Source organism: Mandrillus leucophaeus, unplaced genomic scaffold (assembly GCF_000951045.1).
Source record: "Mandrillus leucophaeus isolate KB7577 unplaced genomic scaffold, Mleu.le_1.0 Scaffold40, whole genome shotgun sequence".
Lineage (NCBI taxonomy): Eukaryota > Metazoa > Chordata > Mammalia > Primates > Cercopithecidae > Mandrillus > Mandrillus leucophaeus.
Window position 1 is genome coordinate 225,938 of NW_012104254.1, and position 25,444 is coordinate 251,381.

The window sequence follows — 25,444 nt, forward strand, 5'->3', positions numbered from 1 at the left end:
GGTGCAGGTTATTGCACTTAAACAGATATTGTTAGGTGTTGCTAAATTATATTCTTATTTTTTTCTGATACAGTTCCAGCTAAGATACACTTACCTAAAACTCTTGAAGGCATGGGAGCAGTTCATGCTCTCCGAGGTGAAGTGGTCAGCATCAAGATTCCTTTCAGTGGCAAACCAGATCCTGTGATCACCTGGCAGAAAGGACAAGATCTCATTGACAATAATGGCCACTACCAAGTTATTGTCACAAGATCCTTCACATCACTTGTTTTCCCCAATGGGGTAGAGAGAAAAGATGCTGGTTTCTATGTGGTCTGTGCTAAAAACAGATTTGGAATTGATCAGAAGACAGTTGAACTGGATGTGGCTGATGTTCCTGACCCACCCAGAGGAGTCAAAGTTAGTGATGTCTCACGAGATTCTGTCAACTTAACATGGACTGAGCCGGCCTCTGATGGTGGCAGCAAAATCACCAACTACATTGTTGAAAAATGTGCAACTACTGCAGAAAGATGGCTTCGTGTAGGACAAGCCCGAGAAACACGTTATACTGTGATCAACTTATTTGGAAAAACAAGTTACCAGTTCCGGGTAATAGCTGAAAATAAATTTGGTCTGAGCAAGCCTTCTGAGCCTTCAGAACCAACCATAACCAAAGAAGATAAGACCAGAGCTATGAACTATGATGAAGAGGTAGATGAAACCAGGGAAGTCTCCATGACTAAAGCATCTCACTCTTCAACCAAGGAACTCTATGAGAAATATATGATTGCTGAAGATCTTGGGCGTGGTGAGTTTGGAATTGTCCACCGTTGTGTTGAAACATCCTCAAAGAAGACATACATGGCCAAATTTGTTAAAGTCAAAGGGACTGATCAGGTTTTGGTAAAGAAGGAAATTTCCATTCTGAATATTGCTAGGCATAGAAACATCTTATACCTCCATGAATCATTTGAAAGCATGGAAGAATTAGTTATGATCTTTGAGTTTATATCAGGACTTGACATATTTGAGCGCATTAACACAAGTGCTTTTGAACTTAATGAAAGAGAAATTGTAAGTTATGTTCACCAGGTCTGTGAAGCACTTCAGTTCTTACACAGTCATAATATTGGACACTTTGACATTAGACCAGAAAATATCATTTACCAAACCAGAAGAAGCTCTACCATTAAAATAATAGAATTTGGTCAAGCCCGTCAGCTGAAACCAGGGGACAACTTCAGGCTTCTATTCACTGCCCCAGAATACTATGCACCTGAAGTCCACCAGCATGATGTTGTCAGCACAGCCACAGACATGTGGTCACTTGGAACACTGGTATATGTGCTATTGAGTGGTATCAACCCATTCCTGGCTGAAACTAACCAACAGATCATTGAAAATATCATGAATGCTGAATATACTTTCGATGAAGAAGCATTCAAAGAGATCAGCCTTGAAGCCATGGATTTTGTTGACCGGTTGTTAGTGAAAGAGAGAAAATCTCGCATGACAGCATCAGAGGCTCTCCAGCACCCATGGTTGAAGCAGAAGATAGAAAGAGTCAGTACTAAAGTTATCAGAACATTAAAACACCGGCGTTATTACCACACCCTGATCAAGAAAGACCTCAACATGGTTGTGTCAGCAGCCCGGATCTCCTGTGGTGGTGCAATTCGATCTCAGAGGGGAGTGAGTGTTGCTAAAGTTAAAGTAGCATCCATTGAAATTGGCCCAGTTTCTGGGCAGATAATGCATGCAGTTGGTGAAGAAGGAGGACATGTCAAATATGTATGCAGAATTGAAAATTATGATCAGTCTACCCAAGTGACTTGGTACTTTGGCGTCCGACAGCTGGAGAACAGTGAAAAATATGAAATCACCTATGAAGATGGAGTGGCCATCCTCTATGTCAAAGACATTACCAAATTTGATGATGGTACCTACCGATGCAAAGTAGTCAATGACTACGGTGAAGACAGTTCTTATGCAGAGTTATTTGTTAAAGGTGTGAGAGAAGTCTACGATTATTACTGCCGTAGAACCATGAAGAAAATTAAGCGCAGAACAGATACAATGAGACTCCTGGAAAGGCCACCAGAATTTACCCTGCCTCTCTATAACAGGACAGCTTATGTAGGTGAAAATGTCCGGTTTGGAGTAACTATAACTGTCCACCCAGAGCCTCGTGTAACATGGTATAAATCAGGTCAGAAAATCAAACCAGGTGACGATGACAAGAAGTACACATTTGAGTCAGACAAGGGTCTTTACCAATTAACAATCAACAGTGTCACTACAGATGATGACGCTGAATATACTGTTGTGGCAAGGAACAAATACGGTGAAGACAGCTGTAAAGCAAAGCTGACGGTAACCCTACACCCACCTCCATCAGACAGTACCTTAAGACCCATGTTCAAAAGGTTACTGGCAAATGCAGAATGCCAAGAAGGCCAAAGTGTCTGCTTTGAGATCAGAGTGTCTGGCATCCCCCCACCAACATTAAAATGGGAGAAAGATGGTCAGCCACTGTCCCTTGGACCTAACATTGAAATTATCCATGAAGGCTTGGATTATTACGCTCTGCACATCAGGGACACTTTGCCTGAAGACACAGGTTATTATAGAGTCACAGCCACTAACACAGCTGGGTCCACCAGCTGCCAGGCTCACCTACAAGTGGAACGCCTGAGGTACAAGAAACAGGAATTCAAGAGTAGGGAGGAGCATGAGCGACACGTACAAAAACAAATTGACAAAACCCTCAGAATGGCTGAAATTCTTTCTGGAACTGAAAGTGTGCCACTGACACAGGTAGCTAAAGAGGCTCTGAGAGAAGCTTCCATCCTTTACAAACCAGCTGTAAGCACCAAGACTGTAAAAGGGGAATTCAGACTTGAGACAGAAGAAAAGAAAGAGGAGAGAAAACTCCGGATGCCTTATGATGTACCAGAGCCACGCAAGTACAAGCAGACTACCATAGAAGAAGACCAACGCATCAAGCAGTTCGTGCCCATGTCTGACATGAAGTGGTATAAAAAGATACGTGATCAGTATGAAATGCCTGGGAAACTTGACAGAGTTGTACAGAAACGACCCAAGCGCATCCGCCTTTCAAGATGGGAACAGTTCTATGTGATGCCTCTTCCACGCATTACGGATCAATACAGACCTAAATGGCGTATTCCTAAACTGTCCCAAGATGATCTTGAGATAGTGAGACCAGCCCGCCGGCGTACACCTTCTCCTGATTATTACTTTTACTACCGACCTAGAAGACGTTCTCTTGGAGACATCTCTGATGAAGAATTACTCCTCCCCATTGATGACTACTTAGCAATGAAAAGAACAGAGGAAGAGAGGCTGCGTCTTGAAGAAGAGCTTGAATTAGGTTTTTCAGCTTCACCCCCAAGCCGAAGCCCTCCACGCTTTGAGCTTTCTAGCCTACGTTACTCTTCACCACAAGCTCATGTCAAGGTGGAGGAAACAAGAAAAGACTTCAGGTATTCAACCTATCACATCCCAACGAAGGCTGAAGCTAGTACAAGTTATGCAGAACTGAGGGAACGGCATGCCCAGGCTGCGTACAGACAGCCAAAGCAACGGCAAAGAATCATGGCTGAGAAGGAGGATGAAGAGTTGCTTCGCCCAGTTACGACCGCCCAGCGTCTCTCAGAATACAAAAGCGAACTTGACTACATGTCAAAGGAGGAAAAGTCTAGAAAGAAATCAAGGCGACAAAGAGAAGTGACAGAAATAACAGAAATTGAGGAAGAATACGAAATCTCAAAACGTGCTCAAAGAGAATCATCCTCATCCGCATCTAGACTACTGAGACGACGGCGCTCCCTGTCTCCAACTTATATTGAGTTAATGAGGCCGGTGTCTGAGCTGATCCGGTCACATCCACGACCGGCTGAGGAATACGAAGATGACACAGAAAGAAGGTCACCTACTCCAGAAAGAACTCGCCCACGATCCCCCAGCCCTGTGTCTAGTGAGAGATCACTCTCGAGATTTGAGAGGTCTGCAAGATTTGATATCTTTTCCAGGTATGAGTCCATGAAAGCTGCTTTAAAAACTCAGAAGACATCAGAAAGGAAGTATGAAGTTTTGAGTCAGCAGCCTTTCACACTGGACCATGCCCCTCGAATCACATTGAGAATGCGCTCACACAGGGTACCATGTGGCCAAAATACACGTTTTATTTTAAATGTTCAGTCTAAGCCAACTGCTGAGGTTAAATGGTACCACAATGGTGTGGAACTCCAAGAAAGCAGTAAGATTCATTACACCAATATGAGTGGAGTTCTGACCCTGGAAATTCTGGACTGTCATATTGATGACAGTGGAACCTACCGTGCTGTGTGCACCAACTACAAGGGCGAAGCTTCTGACTATGCAACATTGGACGTAACAGGAGGGGATTATACCACTTATGCTTCCAGGCGCAGAGATGAAGAGGTCCCCAGATCTGTTTTCCCTGAGCTGACAAGAACAGAGGCGTATGCTGTTTCATCATTTAAGAAAACATCTGAGATGGAAGCTTCGTCTTCTGTCAGGGAAGTGAAATCACAGATGACAGAGACAAGGGAAAGTCTCTCCTCATATGAACACTATGCATCTGCAGAAATGAAAAGTGCTGCATTAGAAGAAAAGTCGCTGGAAGAAAAATCCACAACCAGAAAGATCAAGACAACTTTGGCGGCAAGGATTCTAACAAAGCCACGGTCCATGACTGTCTACGAGGGCGAGTCTGCAAGGTTTTCTTGTGACACCGATGGTGAGCCGGTACCAACTGTGACCTGGCTGCGTAAAGGACAAGTGCTAAGTACTTCTGCCCGCCACCAAGTGACCACCACAAAGTACAAATCAACCTTTGAGATCTCTTCAGTTCAGGCTTCCGATGATGGCAATTACAGCGTGGTAGTAGAAAACAGTGAAGGGAAACAAGAAGCAGAGTTCACTCTGACTGTTCAAAAGGCCAGGGTAACTGAAAAGGCTGTGACATCACCACCAAGAGTCAAATCCCCAGAGCCTCGGGTGAAATCCCCAGAAGCAGTTAAATCTCCAAAACGAGTGAAATCTCCAGAACCTTCTCACCCCAAAGCCATATCACCCACAGAGACAAAAACAACATCAACAGAGAAAGTTCAGCACCTCCCAGTCTCTGCCCCACCAAAGATTACTCAGTTCCTGAAAGCAGAAGCTTCTAAAGAGATTGCAAAGCTGACCTGTGTGGTTGAAAGCAGTGTATTAAGTGTAAAAGAGGTCACCTGGTATAAAGATGGCAAGAAACTGAAGGAAAATGGGCATTTCCAGTTTCATTATTCAGCAGATGGTACCTATGAGCTCAAAATCCATAACCTCACTGAATCTGATCAAGGAGAATATGTTTGTGAGATTTCTGGTGAAGGTGGAACATCTAAAACCAACTTCCAATTTATGGGGCAAGCCTTTAAGAGTATCCATGAGAAGGTATCAAAAATATCAGAAACTAAGAAATCAGATCAGAAAACCACTGAGTCAACAGAAACCAGAAAAACTGAACCAAAAGCTCCTGAACCAATTTCCTCAAAACCAGTAATTGTTACTGGGTTGCATGATACAACTGTTTCTTCAGACAGTGTTGCTAAATTTGCAGTTAAGGCTACTGGAGAACCCCGGCCAACTGTCATCTGGACAAAAGATGGAAAGGTAACCAGTTCTTAAATGTCTCTTACTTTTATCTTCTAAAATATTTTATCTTCTAAATTCAGCTTCCCAAAAAACACTTAAAATGAAATCACTTTTTAAAGCGCAAATCATTTGCATTCTACAGGCTATTACACAAGGAGGTAAATATAAACTCTCTGAAGACAAGGGAGGGTTCCTCTTAGAAATTCACAAGACTGATACTTCTGACAGTGGACTTTATACTTGTACGGTAAAAAATTCAGCTGGATCTGTGTCCTCTAGCTGCAAATTAACAATAAAAGGTAGGTTGGACTTTTGTTTTTACCCACATTTTTTCAGAAGATAATATTAGGGAAATATTTTCAAACATCCCCCCTTATATACACATACAAGAAAGTATTAAAATAAAATTATTTTCCTAATTCCAGAATGCAATTTGTACACCAAAGTAGAAACACACATTTGAAGTTAGCATATGCTTTTCTATGAGCATAAAAAGCAGTTATTAAGTACCTTATTATATATGGTATTATATAAGATTCTATAGTGTCAGCCCCTGCTCCCAGGAATATTTAAGAATAAAGTCAGTGAATATACAAAATGGCACTGCTTGCCTAAACCTTCACAGTTGCTAATTTTCCAAAGCAGTACAAAGTTAATTAAAGAACTATTTCTGTTTTACCAATTAAAATTAGTTTGCTTTCATTTCAATCTTCTGAAAGATAATTTAATGTTTTGGTTACTCAAAATCTCCCAAATCCACTTATCTCCTAAATCCTTTGACTATTCTTTTCAAGACTTTTTTCCTTAAGTCATAGGAATCATCTTTGGTTCAGTTTAGTTTAAGGACTCATTACACTGATTTCAAAAGTCACACATGACAATTTTCCAAAAGTGTAACTGAGAAAGTATTAGGTATTACCTACACTGCATGAAGTTGACTTTTTTCTTTGTATGTTTTTCACATGCAGAATCTAGAAGAGTAAAAGGTGGGGGTCTCTTTCTAATTAAGTTTGCCTTACAGAGGTTTCTTTTTTAGCTGTAAAAGATACTGAGGCACAGAAAGTCTCTACACAAAAGACTTCTGAAATTACATCTCAGAAGAAAGCTGTTGTCCAAGAGGAAACTTCCCAAAAAGCCCTAATGTCTGAAGAAATTAAGATGTCAGAGGCAAAATCTCAAGAAAAGTTAGCCCTCAAAGAGGAAGCTTCAAAGGTTTTGATTTCCGAAGAAGTCAAGAAATCAGCAGCAACCTCCCTGGAAAAATCCATTGTCCATGAGGAAATCACTAAAACATCACAGGCATCAGAAGAAATCAGAACTCATGCTGAGATTAAAGCATTTTCTACTCAGATGAGCATAAATGAAGGTCAAAGAGTGGTTTTAAAAGCCAACATTGCTGGTGCCACTGATGTGAAATGGGTACTGAATGGCATAGAGCTTACCAACTCTGAGGAGTACCGATATGGTGTCTCAGGCAGCGATCAGACCCTCACCATCAAGCAAGCTAGTCACAGAGATGAAGGAATCCTCACCTGCATAGGCAAAACCAAGGAAGGAATTATCAAGTGTCAATATGATTTGATGCTGAGCAAAGAACTCTCAGATGCTCCAGCCTTCATCTCCCAGCCTAGATCTCAAAATATTAATGAAGGACAAAATGTTCTCTTTACTTGTGAAATCAGTGGCGAGCCATCCCCTGAAATCGAATGGTTTAAAAACAACCTGCCAGTAAGTTTAATTATGAATATATTATTGAAGAAAAAACTAAAATACCATGTCTTCCACATCTAAAGAACTTCAACATTTCCTTTCTTTTTCCTTCGTCTTAGATTTCTGTTTCTTCAAATGTCAGCACAAGTCGCTCCAGAAACATATACTCTCTTGAAATCCGAAATGCATCAGTCAGCGACAGTGGAAAGTACACAATTAAGGCCAAAAATTTCCGTGGCCAGTGTTCAGCTACAGCTTCCTTAACGGTCCTTCGTAAGTATCTCCTCACCATTCTTCCTTACATGCTTAAGGCCTTTAGATGTTTTTTTTTTGCCTCTCTTTCAAGCACAGAAAACTCTAAGAAGCCTTATTAAATTCCATGTGAAAGAGGGACAGCCATCCGATGTGAATTCATTCTTGCAGTCAAACTTTCTTTATAGTTACACAGAAACTTGGATAGATTACATTTCAAAGTAAAGCTACCAACTGCCCTGTAACATTTATTTTCAGGACACACAATATGTCAATTACTTTCTATATGACTAATCATTTTTTTCCTGGTGATTCCTAGCACCTGCATGTAATGTAATGATAGAAATATAAGGATTCATGTTTTGGAGACATTGAGCTAGCTCTTGACAAATGTATGTATATATGTATTTGCTTATGCTTCAACAGCAAATTGTTTGGGTTATGCTGCTGTGCGTGTGTTGAAGTTTCCATTTCTGTAAGTCAGCGTCATATGTCACCAATTAACCAGATGTCATTGATGTTCACTGTGTATCTGCTATGCTCCACAGCTCTAGTTGAAGAACCTTCCAGAGAGGTAGTATTGAGAACAAGTGGTGACACAAGCTTGCAAGGAAGCTTCTCGTCTCAGTCAGTCCAAATGTCTGCCTCCAAGCAGGAGGCCTCCTTCAGCAGTTTCAGCAGCAGCAGTGCTAGCAGCATGACTGAGATGAAATTTGCAAGCATGTCTGCCCAAAGCATGTCCTCCATGCAAGAGTCCTTTGTAGAAATGAGTTCCAGCAGCTTTATGGGAAAATCTAGTATGACACAACTGGAAAGTTCAACTAGTAAAATGCTTAAAGCAGGCATAAGAGGTGAGCAATAAAATTACCGGTAGAGGTAGACAAGCCAAGTAACATGGTGTAGTCTTTAGTACACACAATTCAGTAGAAAGCAAATCTTTATTTTTTTCAGTGATTCTAAGACTTTTTTTGTCATTGTTCCATAAAGGAATTCCGCCTAAAATTGAAGCTCTTCCATCTGATATCAGCATTGATGAAGGCAAAGTTCTAACGGTAGCCTGTGCTTTCACGGGTGAGCCTACCCCAGAAGTAACATGGTCCTGTGGTGGAAGAAAAATTCACAATCAAGAACAACAGGGGAGGTTCCACATTGAAAACACAGATGACCTGACAACGCTGATCATCATGGACGTACAGAAACAAGATGGTGGACTTTATACCCTGAGTTTAGGGAATGAATTTGGATCTGACTCTGCCACTGTGAATATACATATTCGATCCATTTAAGAGGGCCTGTGCCCTTATACTCTACACTCATTCTTAACTTTCTGCAAACGTTTCACATGGACTAATCTTTCTGATCTGTAAATATTTAAAGAAAAAAAAAGTAGTTTTGTATCAACCTAAATGAGTCAAAGTTCAAAAATATTCATTTCAATCTTTTCATAATTGTTGACCTAAGAATATTATACATTTGCTAATGACATGTACATACTGTATATAGCCGGATTAACGGTTATAAAGTTTTGTACCATTTATTTTATGACATTTTACAATGTAACTTTTGAAACTAACTGTTGGTAGGAGAAAGTTTCTTATGGAACGAATACCCTGCTCAACATTTAATCAATCTTTGTGCCTCAACATACTGTTGATGTCTAAGTATGCCTCAGTGGGTTGAGAAATTCCCCACTGAAGATGTCCTGTCCACCTAAAAGAGAATGATGCTGTGCACATCACTTGATATGTGCACCAATACCTATTGAATCAGAAATGTAAGGCATTGGTGATGTTTGCATTTACCCTCCTGTAAGCAACACTTTAATGTCTTACATTTTCTCTGATGATGTCACACAAAATTATCATGACAAATATTACCAGAGCAAAGTGTAACGGCCAACACTTTGTTCGCTCATTTTACACTGTCTCTGACATAAGGAGTGCCTGAATAGCTTGGAAAAGTAACATCTCCTGGCCATCCCTTCATTTAACCAAGTTATTCAAGTATTCCTATGCCAGAGCAGTGCCAACTCTTGGAGGTCCCAGGGTGCAGCCAATGCCTTTGTGTGGTAGTTCTAAATTTTAATTGCACCTGAAAAACCTGGGCACCTAAGCAATGAGCCACAGCAAAAACTGAAGAACAACAACAAAATAAAGCTGTCGTTAAATTTTAAACAACAATATTACTAATTGCCCAAAATGTCAATTTGATGTAGTTCTTTTCATGCAAGTATAAATTCAATTGTTAGTTATAATTGTTGGACCTCCTTGAGATAGTAACAACAAAATAAAGCAAGCTATCTGCACCTCAAAATGTGTGGCTGGTTGTTTTCTGTGAAATTCTGGGGTGGGGAAGTATGCACCTTCAAGTATCACAAAAACAATCATAGATAGATAAGGCAACTCAAGTTCAAAACAGCCCATACTATAAGTTCTTTTAAGCAAATGTTTAAATTATCGTGTTAGATGTATTCAGCAATTTTGTTTAAAAAGCCTAGATATAGTTCTCATGGATATATTTATCCCCAAAAATTTATCTTCTAAATATATCAAGAAAAATATTTTTAGGAGAGCTGATTCAACTCGGAATCAGCTGTGATTCAATATCTTTGATGGATTTTGACCATCTACAATTTCACAATCTTTTGTGCTAAACACCACAGGGAACAATACAAAGATGATTAACACGGTATAGATACAGTCCCTCAAAGAGCATAGTGAACGGAAAAGGACAATTTCAGGGAAAATGATCAGTTGTGCATCTGAGTCCATATTGGCTACTGCAGCTCCAAATCGAGACAAAACAAATAAAGGACCTCAGAACTAAAGAACTATTTTATTACCGGCCGGGCGCGGTGGCTCAAACCTGTAATCCCAGCACTTTCGGAGGCCGAGACGGGCGGATCACGAGGTCAGGAGATCGAGACCATCCTGGCTGACACGGTGAAACCCCGTCTCTACTAAAAAATACAAAAAACTAGCCGGGCGAGGTGGCGGGCGCCTGTAGTCCCAGCTACTCGGGATGCTGAGGCAGGAGAATGGCATGAACCCGGGAGGCGGAGCTTGCAGTGAGCTGAGATCCGGCCACTGCACTCCAGCCTGGGCGGCAGAGCGAGACTCCGTCTCAAAAAAAAAAAAAAAAAAAAAAAAAAAAGAACTATTTTATTACCAAGTCTAGATCAGTTGTTTTAAAAGCATGGTAGAATGACAGTATATGCAAGATTGACACTATTTTAAATAGTGTCATTCTACTACGCTTTTTAAACAACTGATCTAGACTTGGTAATAAAATAATGCGAAAAATATCTGTATTTGTCCACTTCAATTTGCTAACCATAAGCCTATGATGTTATTTGCCTAAATTGACCGCCTTAATGTAAGTACAGGTGACCAAAGTTGAAGCAAATGTACTGTCAGTTTTCATTCTCCAGAGGAAGATCCTGGATCTTCACCAATTTATTCAGCAAGTTTTCTGTCTGAAGTCAGATTCCCTAAAAGCGGAGCCTGAGACGGGGATTCTTGTCTCAGTAGTTCTTTGAGGGATTATTACTCTCAGGGAAAAAGGGAATGGGGCAACCAGCAGATAGGGCAGAGGAAGAAAGCTCAGCAAGAATGGGGCCTCGGCAAAAGCCTCAGCCAGATCTAACAGGGAGCATCAACTATACCACAGAGTTGGTACCATCTAGGAGCAAGGGAGCTGACATTTTGTACTCCCTTACCAACCAGTCAATGGCTACAGGCTATAAGCTGAGGGGCTGAGGAGGCATGGAAGAGGGAAATAACCTTCCCAAGTGAAGAGGGGTGCCTGTTGGCCAGGTCAATTCTCCACGGACTAGGGCAGCCAAACAGTGAACAATCAAGAAATCGATGGAAGAATACACATTCCCTCGATATCTGAGTGATGCCAACATAAACCACTACATCATCTTACAATGTTAAATGCCTATTCTTACCTTAATATGAGAGGCAGGACTGGCTAGGTGATGCCTAAGGATGATTCCCAGCCTTGATATGCTAGTATTCTTACATATCCTATCCGTGGCTGATATAGTCTGTGCTGATGAAAATTCCAAAACCGAGGACAGGATTTCGCACTTGCTGCAGTTGCGGCTCGCAGGCGCTGAGATCCAATTTGGGCCTGGGAGAGTGGGGAGGGAGAGCAATCTGCCCAGTGAAGGACAGCTGCGCTAAAGGCAAGGTTTTATTTCTGTTTATCCCTTAGCGAAAGCCCACTGCGCTCCAACAGAACGGCCAGAAGCCCCTTTCCTGGCTTACCGGGCAGCCTCTTTCCCCTAATTCCTCCAAAAACAGCGCTACTCCGAAGACGCGGGGGGGAGGGTCTTCCTGCTCTATACCCCACCTTCCGCAACGCCAGGAGTGGTTCCTCAGCATCATGGCGTCATTTCCGAGTCAGATCCGCTCTTCTCTCCCCATGTCAACAGAGGGCGACAGGGAGCACCAAGCCAATGCGTGCTTTTTGGTTCCAATCTACCCCCTCCACAAAACGCATGGGCAAGCTTCACGGTCATCCTGCCCCTTTTTCTTAAATCCTTCACGTCTGTTTTATAAACCCCACACCTGGCTACATGATCAGCCGAATAATGTTGCAATTACACATCTGCATTCAAAACCCGCTCAAATCTAAGACCTGCTGTTTACTAACTTACTTCACCTGGGGCAGATTACCGAACTTCGTTCTTTGACATTCTCGTCCATAAAATGAGAATAACAGCAGCAACCTCACAGTATTCTGAGGATTAGACAAGTTACTACATGTAAAACTCAGAACAGTGCTTAGCAGAGCACCCAATAAATACCAGCAATCATTATTCTGTTAGGGACCACTGTACAGAATATTGAAGCTAGGGACTAGAGAGGCAGCATTTTAGAGGGGACCTAGCCTAGGTCTCACTGGTACTCATTAGATGTACAGCAGGCCACCTTCATTCTTGGGGAACCTATCCCAAGATCCCCCAGTGGAATCCTGAAACTGGATTATACTGAATCCTACATATACTATGATTTTTCTTACACATACATACTGATATGGTTTGGCTGTGTTCCCACCCAAATCTCATCTTGAATGGTAGCTCCCATAATTCCCACCTTGTGAGAGGGACCCGGTAGGAGATAATTGAATCATGGGAGCGGTTTCCCCCATACTGTTATCATGGTAGTGAATAAGTCTCACGAGATCTGATGGTTTTGTAAGGGGAAACCCCTTTTGCTTGGTTCTCATTTCTCTCTTCCCTGACACTATGTAAGATGTGACTTGCTCCTCCTTGCCTTTGCCGTGATTGAGAGGCCTCCCCAGCTACCTGGAACTGTAAGTCAATTAAATCTCTTTCCTTTATAAACGACCCAGTCTCAGGTACGTCTTTATCAGCAGCGTGAAAATGGACTAATACACATACCTATGAAAGTTTAATTTGCAAATTAGGCACAGTAAGAGATTAACAACAATAATAGAATATAACAATGTACTATAATAAAAGTTATATGAATGTGATCTCTCTCTGTCTAAATATCTTATTGTACTGTACTGCAGGTAACACAAAACAGCAGAAAGTGAAACCACAGATTAGAGGGGACTAGTGTATTCGTTATCTAGCACTGCTGGAATAAAGTACAACAAACAGAGTGGCAGACACAACAGAAATGTATTGTCTCGCAGCTCTGGAGGTTGGAAGTCTAAAATCAAGGTGTTGGCAGGGTTGGTTCCTTCTGAGAACTCTGAGGGAAGACTCTCTCCTAAGCCTCTCTCCTTGTCTGTAGATAGCTACCTTCATGTTCACACGACATTTTCCCTGCATGTCTGTGTCCAAATTTCTCCATTTTGGAATACCAGTCATACTACTGAGGCTCATCCTAGTTACCCCACTTCAACTTAATTATCTCTATAAAGCCTATCACCAAATAAGTTCGCATCCTGAGGTACTTGAGGTTAGGAGTCCAACATCTCTTAGGGAGGGACATAATACACATCTATCACCCTAGATGTGACGGACTTAGAACAGCACCTCTGGAATTTCTGAAAAGAGAGATTTATTCTCTCTATCCAATAGTACCTGATTATGTAGACGGTTGTAGAGGTTGTTAAACCAGAAAGAGTCCATAAAATAACAAGTTAAATTTGTATCTCCATGGTGACTGATTCAAGAAGAATGTTTTATGATTGTGCTCCAGAAAGAAAAAGTGATTTTCAATTTTGTTTACTGTGCTGCAAATGTAATTTTGAGAAATTCAGTAGAGAAAGTCATTTCCTTGTAATAGGAGAAAATAGCGTCTGCTACTTAAGTAGGACTTTTGAAAATAGACTGGCCCATGGGTTTTTATTTTAAGGTTATAAAATGTGAAAACTTTGTTTTACGCATTTTGGTACCCCTGAGTCAATGTTTCCCAAACTCTGCTCCTCAAGATGTTGTGGAAAAACTGTTCCACAGCCTAATAAACTTAGGATTTGGGTAACTGTTCTTCTCTATACAGGATTTCTCGGAGTCCTTGATGAGCTATGAATTATGTTTCCAGGCGGTGGCACAGTGCTCCCCAAATTTATTTGAAGACAGAATTTGCTTTTCATTGGTGCTATGCACAATGCAGCTGCATAGCATGTCAAGACAGGCTATATAAGGTGGAAACACTGAAGGTGTGGAAGGGAATAGATCTTGGTTGAAGGGGCAACTGAATATCCCCTAAGAAATGAAGTTAAGTGCTATGATCGAAGAAATCCAGAGTGTTTGAGAGCACATTGCTAAGTCATCTTATCCAGTCAGAGAAAGGGCCAAACGGGCAAAAGCTGCAACCTAAAATGTGGGATAAGAAGGGGCATGCCTCGCTTTCCAGGCAGACAACCTTTGCACCTGCAGAGACCTTGGGGCAAAGGACAGCACAATACATCCAAAAAAGTTTTAAAATTTTTTATTTTTTGTTTAGTAGAAAAAATATTATAGTGGAACAACCTTTGAAGGGCTCGGTGCAAGAAGCAAGGCCACCTTGCAGAAAGCCTCATACACCATATAATAGAGTTTGGACTTTTCCCTAAGAGGTAAGGGAATCACTAGAGATTTAAGTCAACTAGAGACTTGATAAAATTTTATTTTTACCAAGTCTTTAGCTGTTCTGAGAAAGCTATGACATTTGTTTGCTTTCTACATCAAAGAGCTTATTTTCTCCTATAGAATTCCACTCACAGGAAGACTTTACCTACCACCAAATTTCTAACCCATGGTGTCGCTTGTAATTATAGCACTGGGAGGTTATAGTCAATCATGGAAAGGTCTTTCCTAAGATTTTCGTGGGACTTGGGGGTGCATATAAATGAAGTCAATCTGTTAATGACTTCCCAGGCATAGGAAAAGTGGCAGCAAGGGGTGGATATAGGAGGGCACCTTACTGTCCCAAACCTTCTAAGTGACAGAGGCCACTGCTATGGCATTGGCAGTGAAGAGGTAGAAGAGTCCCGCCCAGCAAGCCAAGTTACACTGAGGATGTTGTGTCAGGAATACAGCCGATGGAGATGATTCCCATCCACTCCTGCTCTATTTCAAAAGAGATGGGAAGCAGGTAAGAGGAATGGGCAGCTATGCCAATGCTTCTCAATCTTGTAGGAATTCCCTCCAAAAGATAGCATGTCCTAAAAGTCGGAATTCCAAACATGAAACTCACGCTTATCCTGAGATTGTTAGTGATCCACAAGGTCCCTGAGACTGTGTCTATGTATATTTTTTAGGTTTCATTTACAAAGATGCCAGTGACTTTAAAAGTTTAAGAAATGCTGTCCTACATGTGTCTAAGAGGTAGCAGCCTAGATAGGATTTATGAAAGTAGATTGGCCCATGGGTTTTTATTTGAAGTTATAAAAAGTGAGAGTTTGGATTTGTGCTTTTTGGTATCTCTGGGTCAGCATTTCCCCAACTCTTTTCCTTGGGATGTCTAAGCCACCTGAGAAATACCTACACATAGTTCCCCCTAAAAAGAGGCAGTGACGAACTCCACTTTTGAAACCCCTACAAAGGCTCGATGCTCAGAATTTCCTTTCCTTCTGCATCCAAGAGAGGCTGCTGCCAATGAACCTTGTGTTTCCTGAACGAGCAGAGCCTCAAGGATGAATACTTCTTGCTATATGCAATAGATATGAATTCCCTGAGTTACAGACGTCTCCAGGGATGCTGAGGGGCCTCTGTCAGACACCAGTCTCAGCCTTATGAAGGGATGTAGCACATGAATGAATGCAATTTTTTGTTGTCAGCTGCCAGTTCCGAGACCACCATAATCAACTTTTAGCTTTTGGTCAGATGAAGGACACAGGTATTCGTTGTTCTCCAACTTGCCAAGAAATTCAGCCCACATGCATCAGGCCAGCTGTTTCCCCTTCACTTCCATGTCCCTGCCACAACCCAAAGCAGCTGGAGAGAAGGGACACCACCAGGCCCATCAGGCCAAGACCAGGTGGGAGGCTGAGATGCTCTGTCCTAAAAACCTGAAGGACTACTAAGGGGAAAGAGAATGAGACCCCTGATGGAGATAACCACCAGAAGGAAAGCTCAAAATGGAGAATATTGAGATCCAGGTCTTTGAATAACATGCCCAGAGTCACATGGTTGGCAACAGAGCTGGAGCCAGAGGCCAGGTCTCTGTTTATCAGTGTTGTCCTTCCACCCCTTCACAACACCAAGAACCAAACCTGCTAGAGGGTGAGCAGGCAAGAGAGTGCTTGTTTAAGGAGAACAGGGCTCTTTTCCACTTTGAGAATCACTGTAGTTCCAGGGTAGAGTCCACAGCAAAATGCCATCAGGTTGCTTCCTATAAAAAAAGCCTTTCATTTCTAGTGTAGGGAATTCCTCTTCTCAGAAAGCTCAGGCCAGAGATGCTGAAATACAATCAGGAAATAGGGTGCTTACCTGACCCAGCGTGTCACATGAAGGGACAGCAGTGGGAGAGCTTCCCTGAAACTACACTACTGGACCCTACAGTATTCATAGAAAAGAATCTTTCCATCATTGCAGAAAGAAAGCATCCTAGCAAAATAATCTGCCTATTTCTTGGTAGGGGTTGAGACAGAGGGAAGCAGACTGAAAGTTCTTGAAATATTTAAGATATGGGATTGTAGTCACTATAAGAAAGGTTTCTGAGTGCAGGGCATTATACAGAAATTATTTCAGAGAATTTGAAGGATTTGGCTTTATTCATTGTGGTTTGACACTGGGATGAGTACATTTCTTACTTAAAGGGAAATAGCTTTCTCTTTCAGAGAAGAATTCTCAAAGGTATGTATAAAGCAGTATCCTTGCAAGTACTGTACTACTTATTTTTCCTTAACACATAGGGTATTTGAGAGAAGAGACTGAAAGAGTACTGCCTTCAGCTCAGTGACCATTCTTTGAGCTGTTTTGTCTTTCCCCATCTCAGGGAAGAGTGGAGTTTTGTGGTGATGGCAGTCATCTCCTTCACATCTGCTCCAGATCAGAAACTCACCACAGCTATTAATCTGATGTGAGCACATAGTACGATCTTCATCTTCCAACCCCACATAAAAATGTCACAACTTTAGTCAGAAAACCAGAGAGAAGCAAAAGGCAGGGTGTATGGAGATCTACATTTACCCTAGTATCACCTCCAGTAGAGATTCTCAAACTTTAAAGTGTATGGGAATCACTGCAGGAACTTTTGAAAATGCAGAATCTAGTTCAGCACACCTGGGGTGGGGAGGATGAGATTCTGCATTCTAACAACCCCAAAAAGTAAGGCCGATGCTGACCCTCAGACCATGCTAATAAGGACCTGTTTGGCCTTTCTGACTGCTAGACGATGGCCACAAACTTTAGTGAGACAGATATAAAAAAGAGATAGATCTATACCTATCTATACACACATACAAACACACACCCCTCACTTCTTCTAAAATACAACAATCAGAATTTAGAATTTCCATCCAGCTCAATGGTTTGCCAAGTTGGCTACCCATTGGAATTACTGAAAAGCTTTCAAAAAATACTGATGATTGGGCCCCATCCTGCCCCCAGAGTTGTTGCTATAATTGGTCTGCGTCAACCTACCCATCAACCTAGGAAATTTAAATGCACCCCGGGGGGCAGGGTTTTTGTTTTTGTTTTTTTGGTTTTTTTTTTTTTTTGAGACAGGGTCTCACTCTGTTGCCCAGGCTGGAGTGCAGTCGTGCAATTACAGCTCACTCAGCCTCAACCTCATGGCCTCAAGCAATCCCCGCATCTCAGCCTCCCGAGTAGCTGGACCTACAGGCACACAACACCACGTCCAGCACTTTTTTTTTTTTTTGGAGAGATGAGGTTTCACTGTGTTGCCCAGGCTGGTTTTGAACTCCTGAGCTCAAGCAATCTGCCCAACTCTGCCTCCCAAAGTGCTGGGATTACAAGCGTGAATCACTGTGCCTGGCTGCACCCTAGTGGTTTCTGATGTGCAGCCAAGGTGGAGAACTCCTGATCTAAACAAATAGGGTGATGCACTGTACGCTCTCGTTTAAAGGTTAGCTATCATCTTACTATCTTTTCTCACATCACAGCACTAATCTCAAAATAGCCAACTAGCTTTTACATTTAAATGTGCAGCAAACCAGTCATCTTTGTAAAAAGCAAAGTGTTATTCTTCCTCGAACTTTCAAAACATGCTGTATTTAAGTTTTTCTCAGTGGCATGGCAAATTTATTAAACATTTTCCCCCACACTGTTCACATCACTCACTTTTATTGAATTTATAAAATTACTACAATATTTTCAACAAGCAGAATTTTTATGACAAAAATATAGAGTATACACCTTTTGGAATTTGGAAAAGAAAAAAATATTCACAAAATAAGTATACATATATTTTTAAATGAAGTTTATTTTCCCCTGGGTATAGAAATCCTATTCTGAAACTTTTTCAAATTAAAGTGTTTAGTTATACCAATCAAAATCCGTACTTGCTATTAGGTTTCTAAGTTAATTTTTAGAGACTAGCTTTTTAAACCAATTCCATTATTTCCAATTTCTTAACTTCTAAAGTTACAAGTTTTTCACTTAAATACCCATAACTACTGTTGCAAGAATCATTTTATGTATATATATGTATGAACGTATATATATGTATGTGTATATACATATATATAAGCTATATATACATCTTATAACTAGCTACAAAAAAGACATTTAAAAGACCAAAAAAAAATTCGTGTGCTTATGTTTCTAATAATATTTAAACACACAAAGAAAAGGCTATTTTAATAGCAATCATGCTACTTTCTAATGCTTGCTTATTTATGTTTAGGTTAAAACAATAGTTGGGGTGCAAATGTGAAAGATAAATACTATTCAACTAGTTAACTGAAAAAAGTTAAAATTTTGGAAAGTCAATTATAATTAAGATAGTCAGTGTATCTAAGCTATTAAATAATAAAGCAGTGAGTTTTAAATTCACTCAAAAATTAGAAAGCAAAAAAATTACAAAAAAATAATTAGAAAGCAAAGATAAATACTAGCAACATAGCACTTAGTGAGTGGTCAATGAATATTAACTGAAGAAAATTTTTTAAAGAGGTAAATAAATGTATAAACAATCCTAAATTAAATGGTTAACAGCCCCTCTGAACTCTCCACCATTCTCAAGTGATTATTTTCTTTTCTGAAATAATATACCTAATATAGAAATAGTAACAAGGCCATTTTGGGGAACTCTATAATCATCTATCAAAACTGAAGAAAAAGATAAAGTGAATAAAATTTTAAAAAAGGTAGAATGAGAAAAGTTCATATGACTTTTTTTAGCTAATTATAGATAATATTGGAAAGCTCTTAGAAATTTACTAACATTCAACCATGATTTCCATAAAAGCTCTTCAAGGCAAGTAGAAAGCAAATGTTGAGAAACTACACAGAATTCTGAAAACCAGAGGGCAAGAAAACTCACACAGTGAGTCTTTCATTTTCTCTAGAGCAAGACACTAATGGACTTGATCTATTAGTAACATCATCTAAGACTATATCCACTGCCATCACACTCCCCCAAAAGAAAAAAAAAACCAGCAGGAGTCAAATCACCAAAAGTGGCAAATGCCAACATACAGTAGAGGAAACCGTATGCTATAAAAAAAAAAAAAGAGAGAGAGAGAGAATGTTATAAGACCAAAAATTGATAAGTCATCAGTACATGGCTTCCTCACTCCAGTCACCTTCAAGGACCCTGTGTGAACATGGCCTGATTCACAAAAGCAGGAAAGAAAAGTTGCAATCTGTGCCTTTTCCCCTCAAAGGTCATGGCTTATATTAACCAAATATCGCAAGGGGAAAGAAGGGCAACTCATCTCTGTGAGGAGGTTTGCCACTAAAGCAAAACCACAAATGAATTCAAACTCTTCTCTCCAGTAATGACTAAGGGTGATCAAAACACAAAAGGTGACTAAGGTAAAGCACTGATATGCTGTTGAATTTCACTTACCGAAACTAGTACTTCTTAAAAAAAAAAAAAGAATATTGGCACTTTTTTTTTCCTGAGCACCATGTGACAAGTGTCTTTGAATTCATGAAGGCACTACTAATAAGTGAAGGATACGCATTACTTATACATACATATGCACTTAGCCTAAATAAAGACATGACAGGCTATGTTTGTTCCCATTTTAAAGTATATGTACGAACTTAAAGTTCATCCTAGTTGGATAGTGAAAACAGAAAACAGGGAATCAATTTTAAGTTGTTCAGCTTTGCTTATTGTGAGTAGCAAAGTTATGCAAAGTCAGAATACACCCATTTCCCTATATTCTCGATGATAGTTATTCCTGCCACCATTCCCCACACCCTTTTAGTAAGCCCATGCAGACATCATTAATCAAGTAGGTAGGTCATTCTCTGCTAATCCTAGCTGCAAAATCAAAGTCTTAAAATTAGCCACAACATCAGAGATGACACAGGAGTTTTTTTTAAAAAAAAAAAAAAAAAAAAAAGTTTGTTATCCATGGTAATTATGGTAAACCACAGTAAGTGTGTGTACTTATTGCTACACACCCTTCTCTAGCCAACCACTGCAAAACAAGAAAAAAAATTAATAATAAGCTAAATGAAAGTTGTGTTCTAAAGCCTCCCCAAGATGAGGCACCATTGCAAGAGGCTATGGACAATCACCTGAGGATGCCAATTCTGAAAGCATGCTGAATCACTTGGATAACCCAGCAACCCCTAGTGACCACAAATACCACTGGAATAGGCATAAATAGAAATGTTCTAATACTTAAAAGATATTCATTTTATGCTCATTTACCATATGAATTTGTCAAATGAAGACTTTTAATTACATGGACATGTATATATTATCTGACAAAAATCTGGGTGGTTAACCCTTACTATCTGTGGGCCATACTTTTGATTGCTGTCGAACAAAAAAAACCCCAGAACTCTCTATTTTGACCAAGTAGTGGTAACTTCTACAGCAAATTTGTCTCGTTTTTTATAGACAAACTTTTAAAATCAACTGGAAAACTAAAATGATTCCAAGTTGCATTGTCCACAACTAAGAAACTATGCATACAGATGCATTCACAGATACAGATACAGGCACACACACTCTCACACTCATGCATATACAATTAAAGAAAACCACTAGAAACTCTAGGACTGTCTTTTGAAAGAAAATGGCCCCAGCTAGCCAGAAAAAAACAATCCACAGTTTCTTGTATAGAAGAATTAAAAAGAAAACGCCTGTCCAGCCAACAATGATAGGAGTCAGAATTGTTGAACTGTCACACACAAAAAAAATACTCAAGTAAAGGTCATAAAGCCAGCTCCTTTTCTGGTACCAGATGCATCATAAAAATGTGCCACTGGGGCCAGGATCCCAGCACTTTGGAAGGCCAAGGCACGCAGATCACAAGGCCAGGTGTTCGAGGCCAGGTGTTCAAACCAGCCTGACCAACATGGTAAAACCTTGTCTCTACCAAAAATACAAAAATTAGCCAGGCGTGGTGATGAGCGCCTGTAATCCCAGCTACTCGGGAGGCTGAGGCAGGGGAATCACTTAAACCTGGAAGGCAAAACTTGCAGTGAGCCGAGATCGCACCATTGCACTCCAGCCTGGGCGACATGGCGAGACTCTCCAAAAAAAAAAAAAAAAAAGTGCCACTGTTTATTTAACCACCCTGCTATGGATGAGCTAATCCAAACTATTGGAATGTACATCTATATAAAAGTCAATACACAGGAAAAAGGTCTGGAAGAATATATACTAGAAAAGAATGGTTACCTCTAGGGGATGGAGTGTCAAGGTGAATTTTGGTTTATTCATATTGTCTAAATGATTGTTTAATAACTCAGGTATTGCTTTCAAGTAAGAGGAAGGGTAGGAAATACCCTGTTCTCTCAGAATTTTAAGTCCAGAGTGCTGGGAGAAAAAGATGGCAGCACTGAGTGGGACTGAAAAGTTTTCCTACAACATCTCGTTTCATTACATGACTCACCATTGTTCACTCCTAAAATGCTTCATCGCATCCAAAAGGACTTCTGCCTACTAATACCAGAAAAGGTTGGGAAAGAATAGTGTAGTTATAGCCCCTGATGGCTGATTCTATTCTCTCTCCTTTGTTCCTAACTGTCCCCATGCTGCCAGATCTGGCAATATACTTTATATTGAGATTTAAGTGGGTAAAAGTCTTTATGCCAAACTTGCAAAAGCACAGAGATTATCAACAGCACCATCCTCCCACCTTGTCAGAGTAAAACTGAAGAAGGAATTCATTATAGTCATACATTTTACTCATCTTTAATACTCTGAATATATTACCCATGGAAACAACCCCTCATTTATGTCAAAAAATTGCTTAATGCATTAATATTCCTTTACATTAATTTATTTGGTTGATCTACAGTAACTAAGCAAAACTGAATCCACCCTGTCATATATTCTAGGTTTTGTGGATACATTCTGAATTATTTATTCAACAACTAATGCTAGTCCAAAAAAATCAAGAAGCATGTGAATTTAAATACTAAATGAAGAGGTAACTTAAAGGCTTAATGTTTCAGGATACAATAAGATATTCATCATTCTAATCAATCTCATGAGTTAATCCTGGTGCTGTGCATCTTGGCTACACTGGTAGTCCTGTACTTCTGCATCTCTGTTATAAGGCTAACATGAGGTAAAGCACCTGGCCCACAGTAAATGCTCTAAAATGTTTTATTACCAAAGAGACCAACAAAAAACTTTTTGGGGGAAGAGGAACGTATCATGGGACAGAAAGGACAAATTCTATCCTATGAAAATATGCTAGATTAGTTATTGCATTTGGAGGAGAGGCAGCATAAGGACGCCAAAGATGCAGAGGTCAGGTCGGGCACAGTGGCTCACACCTGTAATCCCAGCACTTTGGGAGGCGGAGGCAGGAGGATCTCCTAAGCTCAGGAGTTCGAGACCACCCTGGCCAACATGGTGAAACTCCTTCTCTAAAAATACAAAAAATCAGCTGGGCATGGTGGTGTGTGCCTATAGTCCCAGTTATTTGGGACGATGAGGCACGAGAATTGCTTGAGCCCTGGAGGCAGAGGTTGCAGTGAGCCAAGATCGTGTCACTGCACTTCAACTTAGGCTACAGAGTGAGAGTCTGTCAAAAAAAAAAAAAAAAAGAGAGAGGTCAAAGTTCCAGAGACGGGATATCAAAACAGATAATAAGGGATAATAAGCAGACCCAATAAAGATAATAAAAGTCACATCAGGGAAAGAAGAAAATGCCAGCATCAAGCTAATAGCAGGCAGTGGTTTCTTTAGCCACTTTTACTTTATTTACAGCCATTTGCCACACCCACAGGACTCTACTTTAATGAAAGTTAATACAAATGTCCCTACAAATAAAAATCTCCCTTCTTCAAGTATGCAGCTCTATAGCCGTAGAAAGAGTAGTATGATCACCTACTCCCACTTCACCTCTAGAAGAGAATCTTGTTATCATACCTCTCTGAATCCAGACACAAAAAAGATACTTAAAATATCTGAAAGAGATTTAAAAATCTAGACTCAGAGTAGCTTCTACCTAGAACACAATTATTTTGTTTTAAAACATTAACCTATAAAAAACAATCTGAAGCAGACCATTAAAAAAATTGAATATAGTATTTAAATTAAATGTTCCCCAAAACACTTTGAATAGAAAATAGATTAAAATTTTACCTATGAAATAAATGCAGGCATTTTGCTTATGTAAGTCCACAACATTTTCTGAAAGGTGTACAACTATTTGTAAGAGGTTATGGACACAGTGATGGGAATTTACTATAAAGAATGAAAATTTATTTTTTCACAGTTTTGGAGGCTGAGAAATCCAAGATAAGACGCTGGCACGTTAGGGCTCAGTCTCTCTGCTTCCAACACTACGTAGAACACTACGTCCTTTGGAAGGGAGAGACATTCGGCAGAAGAGCAGGAGAGTGTTCACCCACTCCCACAAGCCCTTTACACGGCGGCATTAATCCATTCATGAGGGTGGTGCCCACATGACCTAAACACCTCCTGGTAGGCCCCACTCCCAACACTGTTGCATTGGGGATGAAGGGAATCTACTATTTCTGTACTCCATATATTAAGAGTATTACATCTACTGGCGGTAGGTAAGGCATAACAAACATCATCTGCATTATCTCCTATACTTCATATTTATATGATAAAAACAAAATATAATACTAATAAAGCTTAAAAGCACATCAAAATTGTTAGACTCTTTTTAAAACTTTTAAAGTAACTATTACTGATTAGATTTCTTAAGGCTTGAATGTTTCTCAGAAAGATAACACCTAACACTTGAACATTTCATATGAAGTCTATTTAAATGCAGGGCCTGCTGGACACAGTGGCTCTCACCTGTAATCCCAACACTTTGGGAGGCCAAGGCAGGTAGATCACCTGAGGTCAGGAGTTCAAGACCAGCCTAATATGATGAAACCCCATCTCTACTAAAAATACAAAAATTAGCTAGGCGTGGTAGCATGCACCTGTAGACCTAGCCTGTAGCCTAGGAGGCTGAGACAAGAGAATTGCTTGAACCCAGGAGGTGGAAGTTGCAGTGAGCCGAGATCACGCCACTGCACTCCAGCCTGGGCGACAGAGTGAGACTGTTCAAAAAAAAAATGTAGGGTCAACATTATTGAACACTAGATTTTCCCATATATTAATAATTCTTCTTATGGTGAAACATTTTCACTCAAGAATAAACAGGTTACTGAATTGAGAGAGATAGCAGAGTGCAGTGGCTCATCCCTGTAATCCCAGAACTTTGAAAAGTCAAGGCAGGCAGATCCCTTAAGCCCAGGAGTTTGAGACCAGCCTGGACAGCATGGCAAAACCCTGCTGCTACAAAAAAATACAAAAATTAGCCAGGAGTGGTGGTGCATGCCTGTAGTCCTAGTAATTCAGGAGGCTGAGGTAAGAGGATTGTTTAAGCCTGGGAGGTGGAGACTGCAGTGAGCTGAGATCACGCCACTACACTCCAGCTTGGGTGAAAGAGTGAGACTCTGTCTCAGAAAAAAAAAATGTGATAGTAGTAATAATAATAATGATAGTAAACAATATTAATAGCTAACACTTACTCAATACACTATGTGCCTGGCACTTTTCTAACTGCTTTTTATGAATTGATTCTTCTAATCCTCACAACCCTATGAGGTAGGTAGTACAGTAAAACCATATGAATTAAAAATAACTAGAATGAATTATAAATTAATACTAAAGAATTTTTATTTTCTATATACTATTAGAATTTAAATCTAGACTCCAGTGAAACACACAAACCAACCACATGAATTTATTTCCTCTACCTCCAAACCACCAAA

General features: G+C 40.2%; 1 protein-coding gene across 1 annotated transcript in view; it reads left to right on the forward strand.

The window, feature by feature from the left end:
• LOC105548088 (titin) overlaps positions 1-9,939 on the forward strand; it is a 222,251-nt gene extending 212,312 nt beyond the window's left edge. Inside the window, exons 266-271 of the mRNA XM_011991956.1 lie at positions 74-5,682; positions 5,807-5,963; positions 6,701-7,392; positions 7,494-7,647; positions 8,175-8,477; positions 8,614-9,939. Of these exons, the coding sequence (XP_011847346.1) occupies positions 74-5,682; positions 5,807-5,963; positions 6,701-7,392; positions 7,494-7,647; positions 8,175-8,477; positions 8,614-8,912 (7,214 nt within the window). The 3' untranslated portion in view covers positions 8,913-9,939. The remainder of the gene's footprint in view (positions 1-73; positions 5,683-5,806; positions 5,964-6,700; positions 7,393-7,493; positions 7,648-8,174; positions 8,478-8,613) is intronic.
• The last annotated feature ends 15,505 nt before the right edge of the window (positions 9,940-25,444 follow it).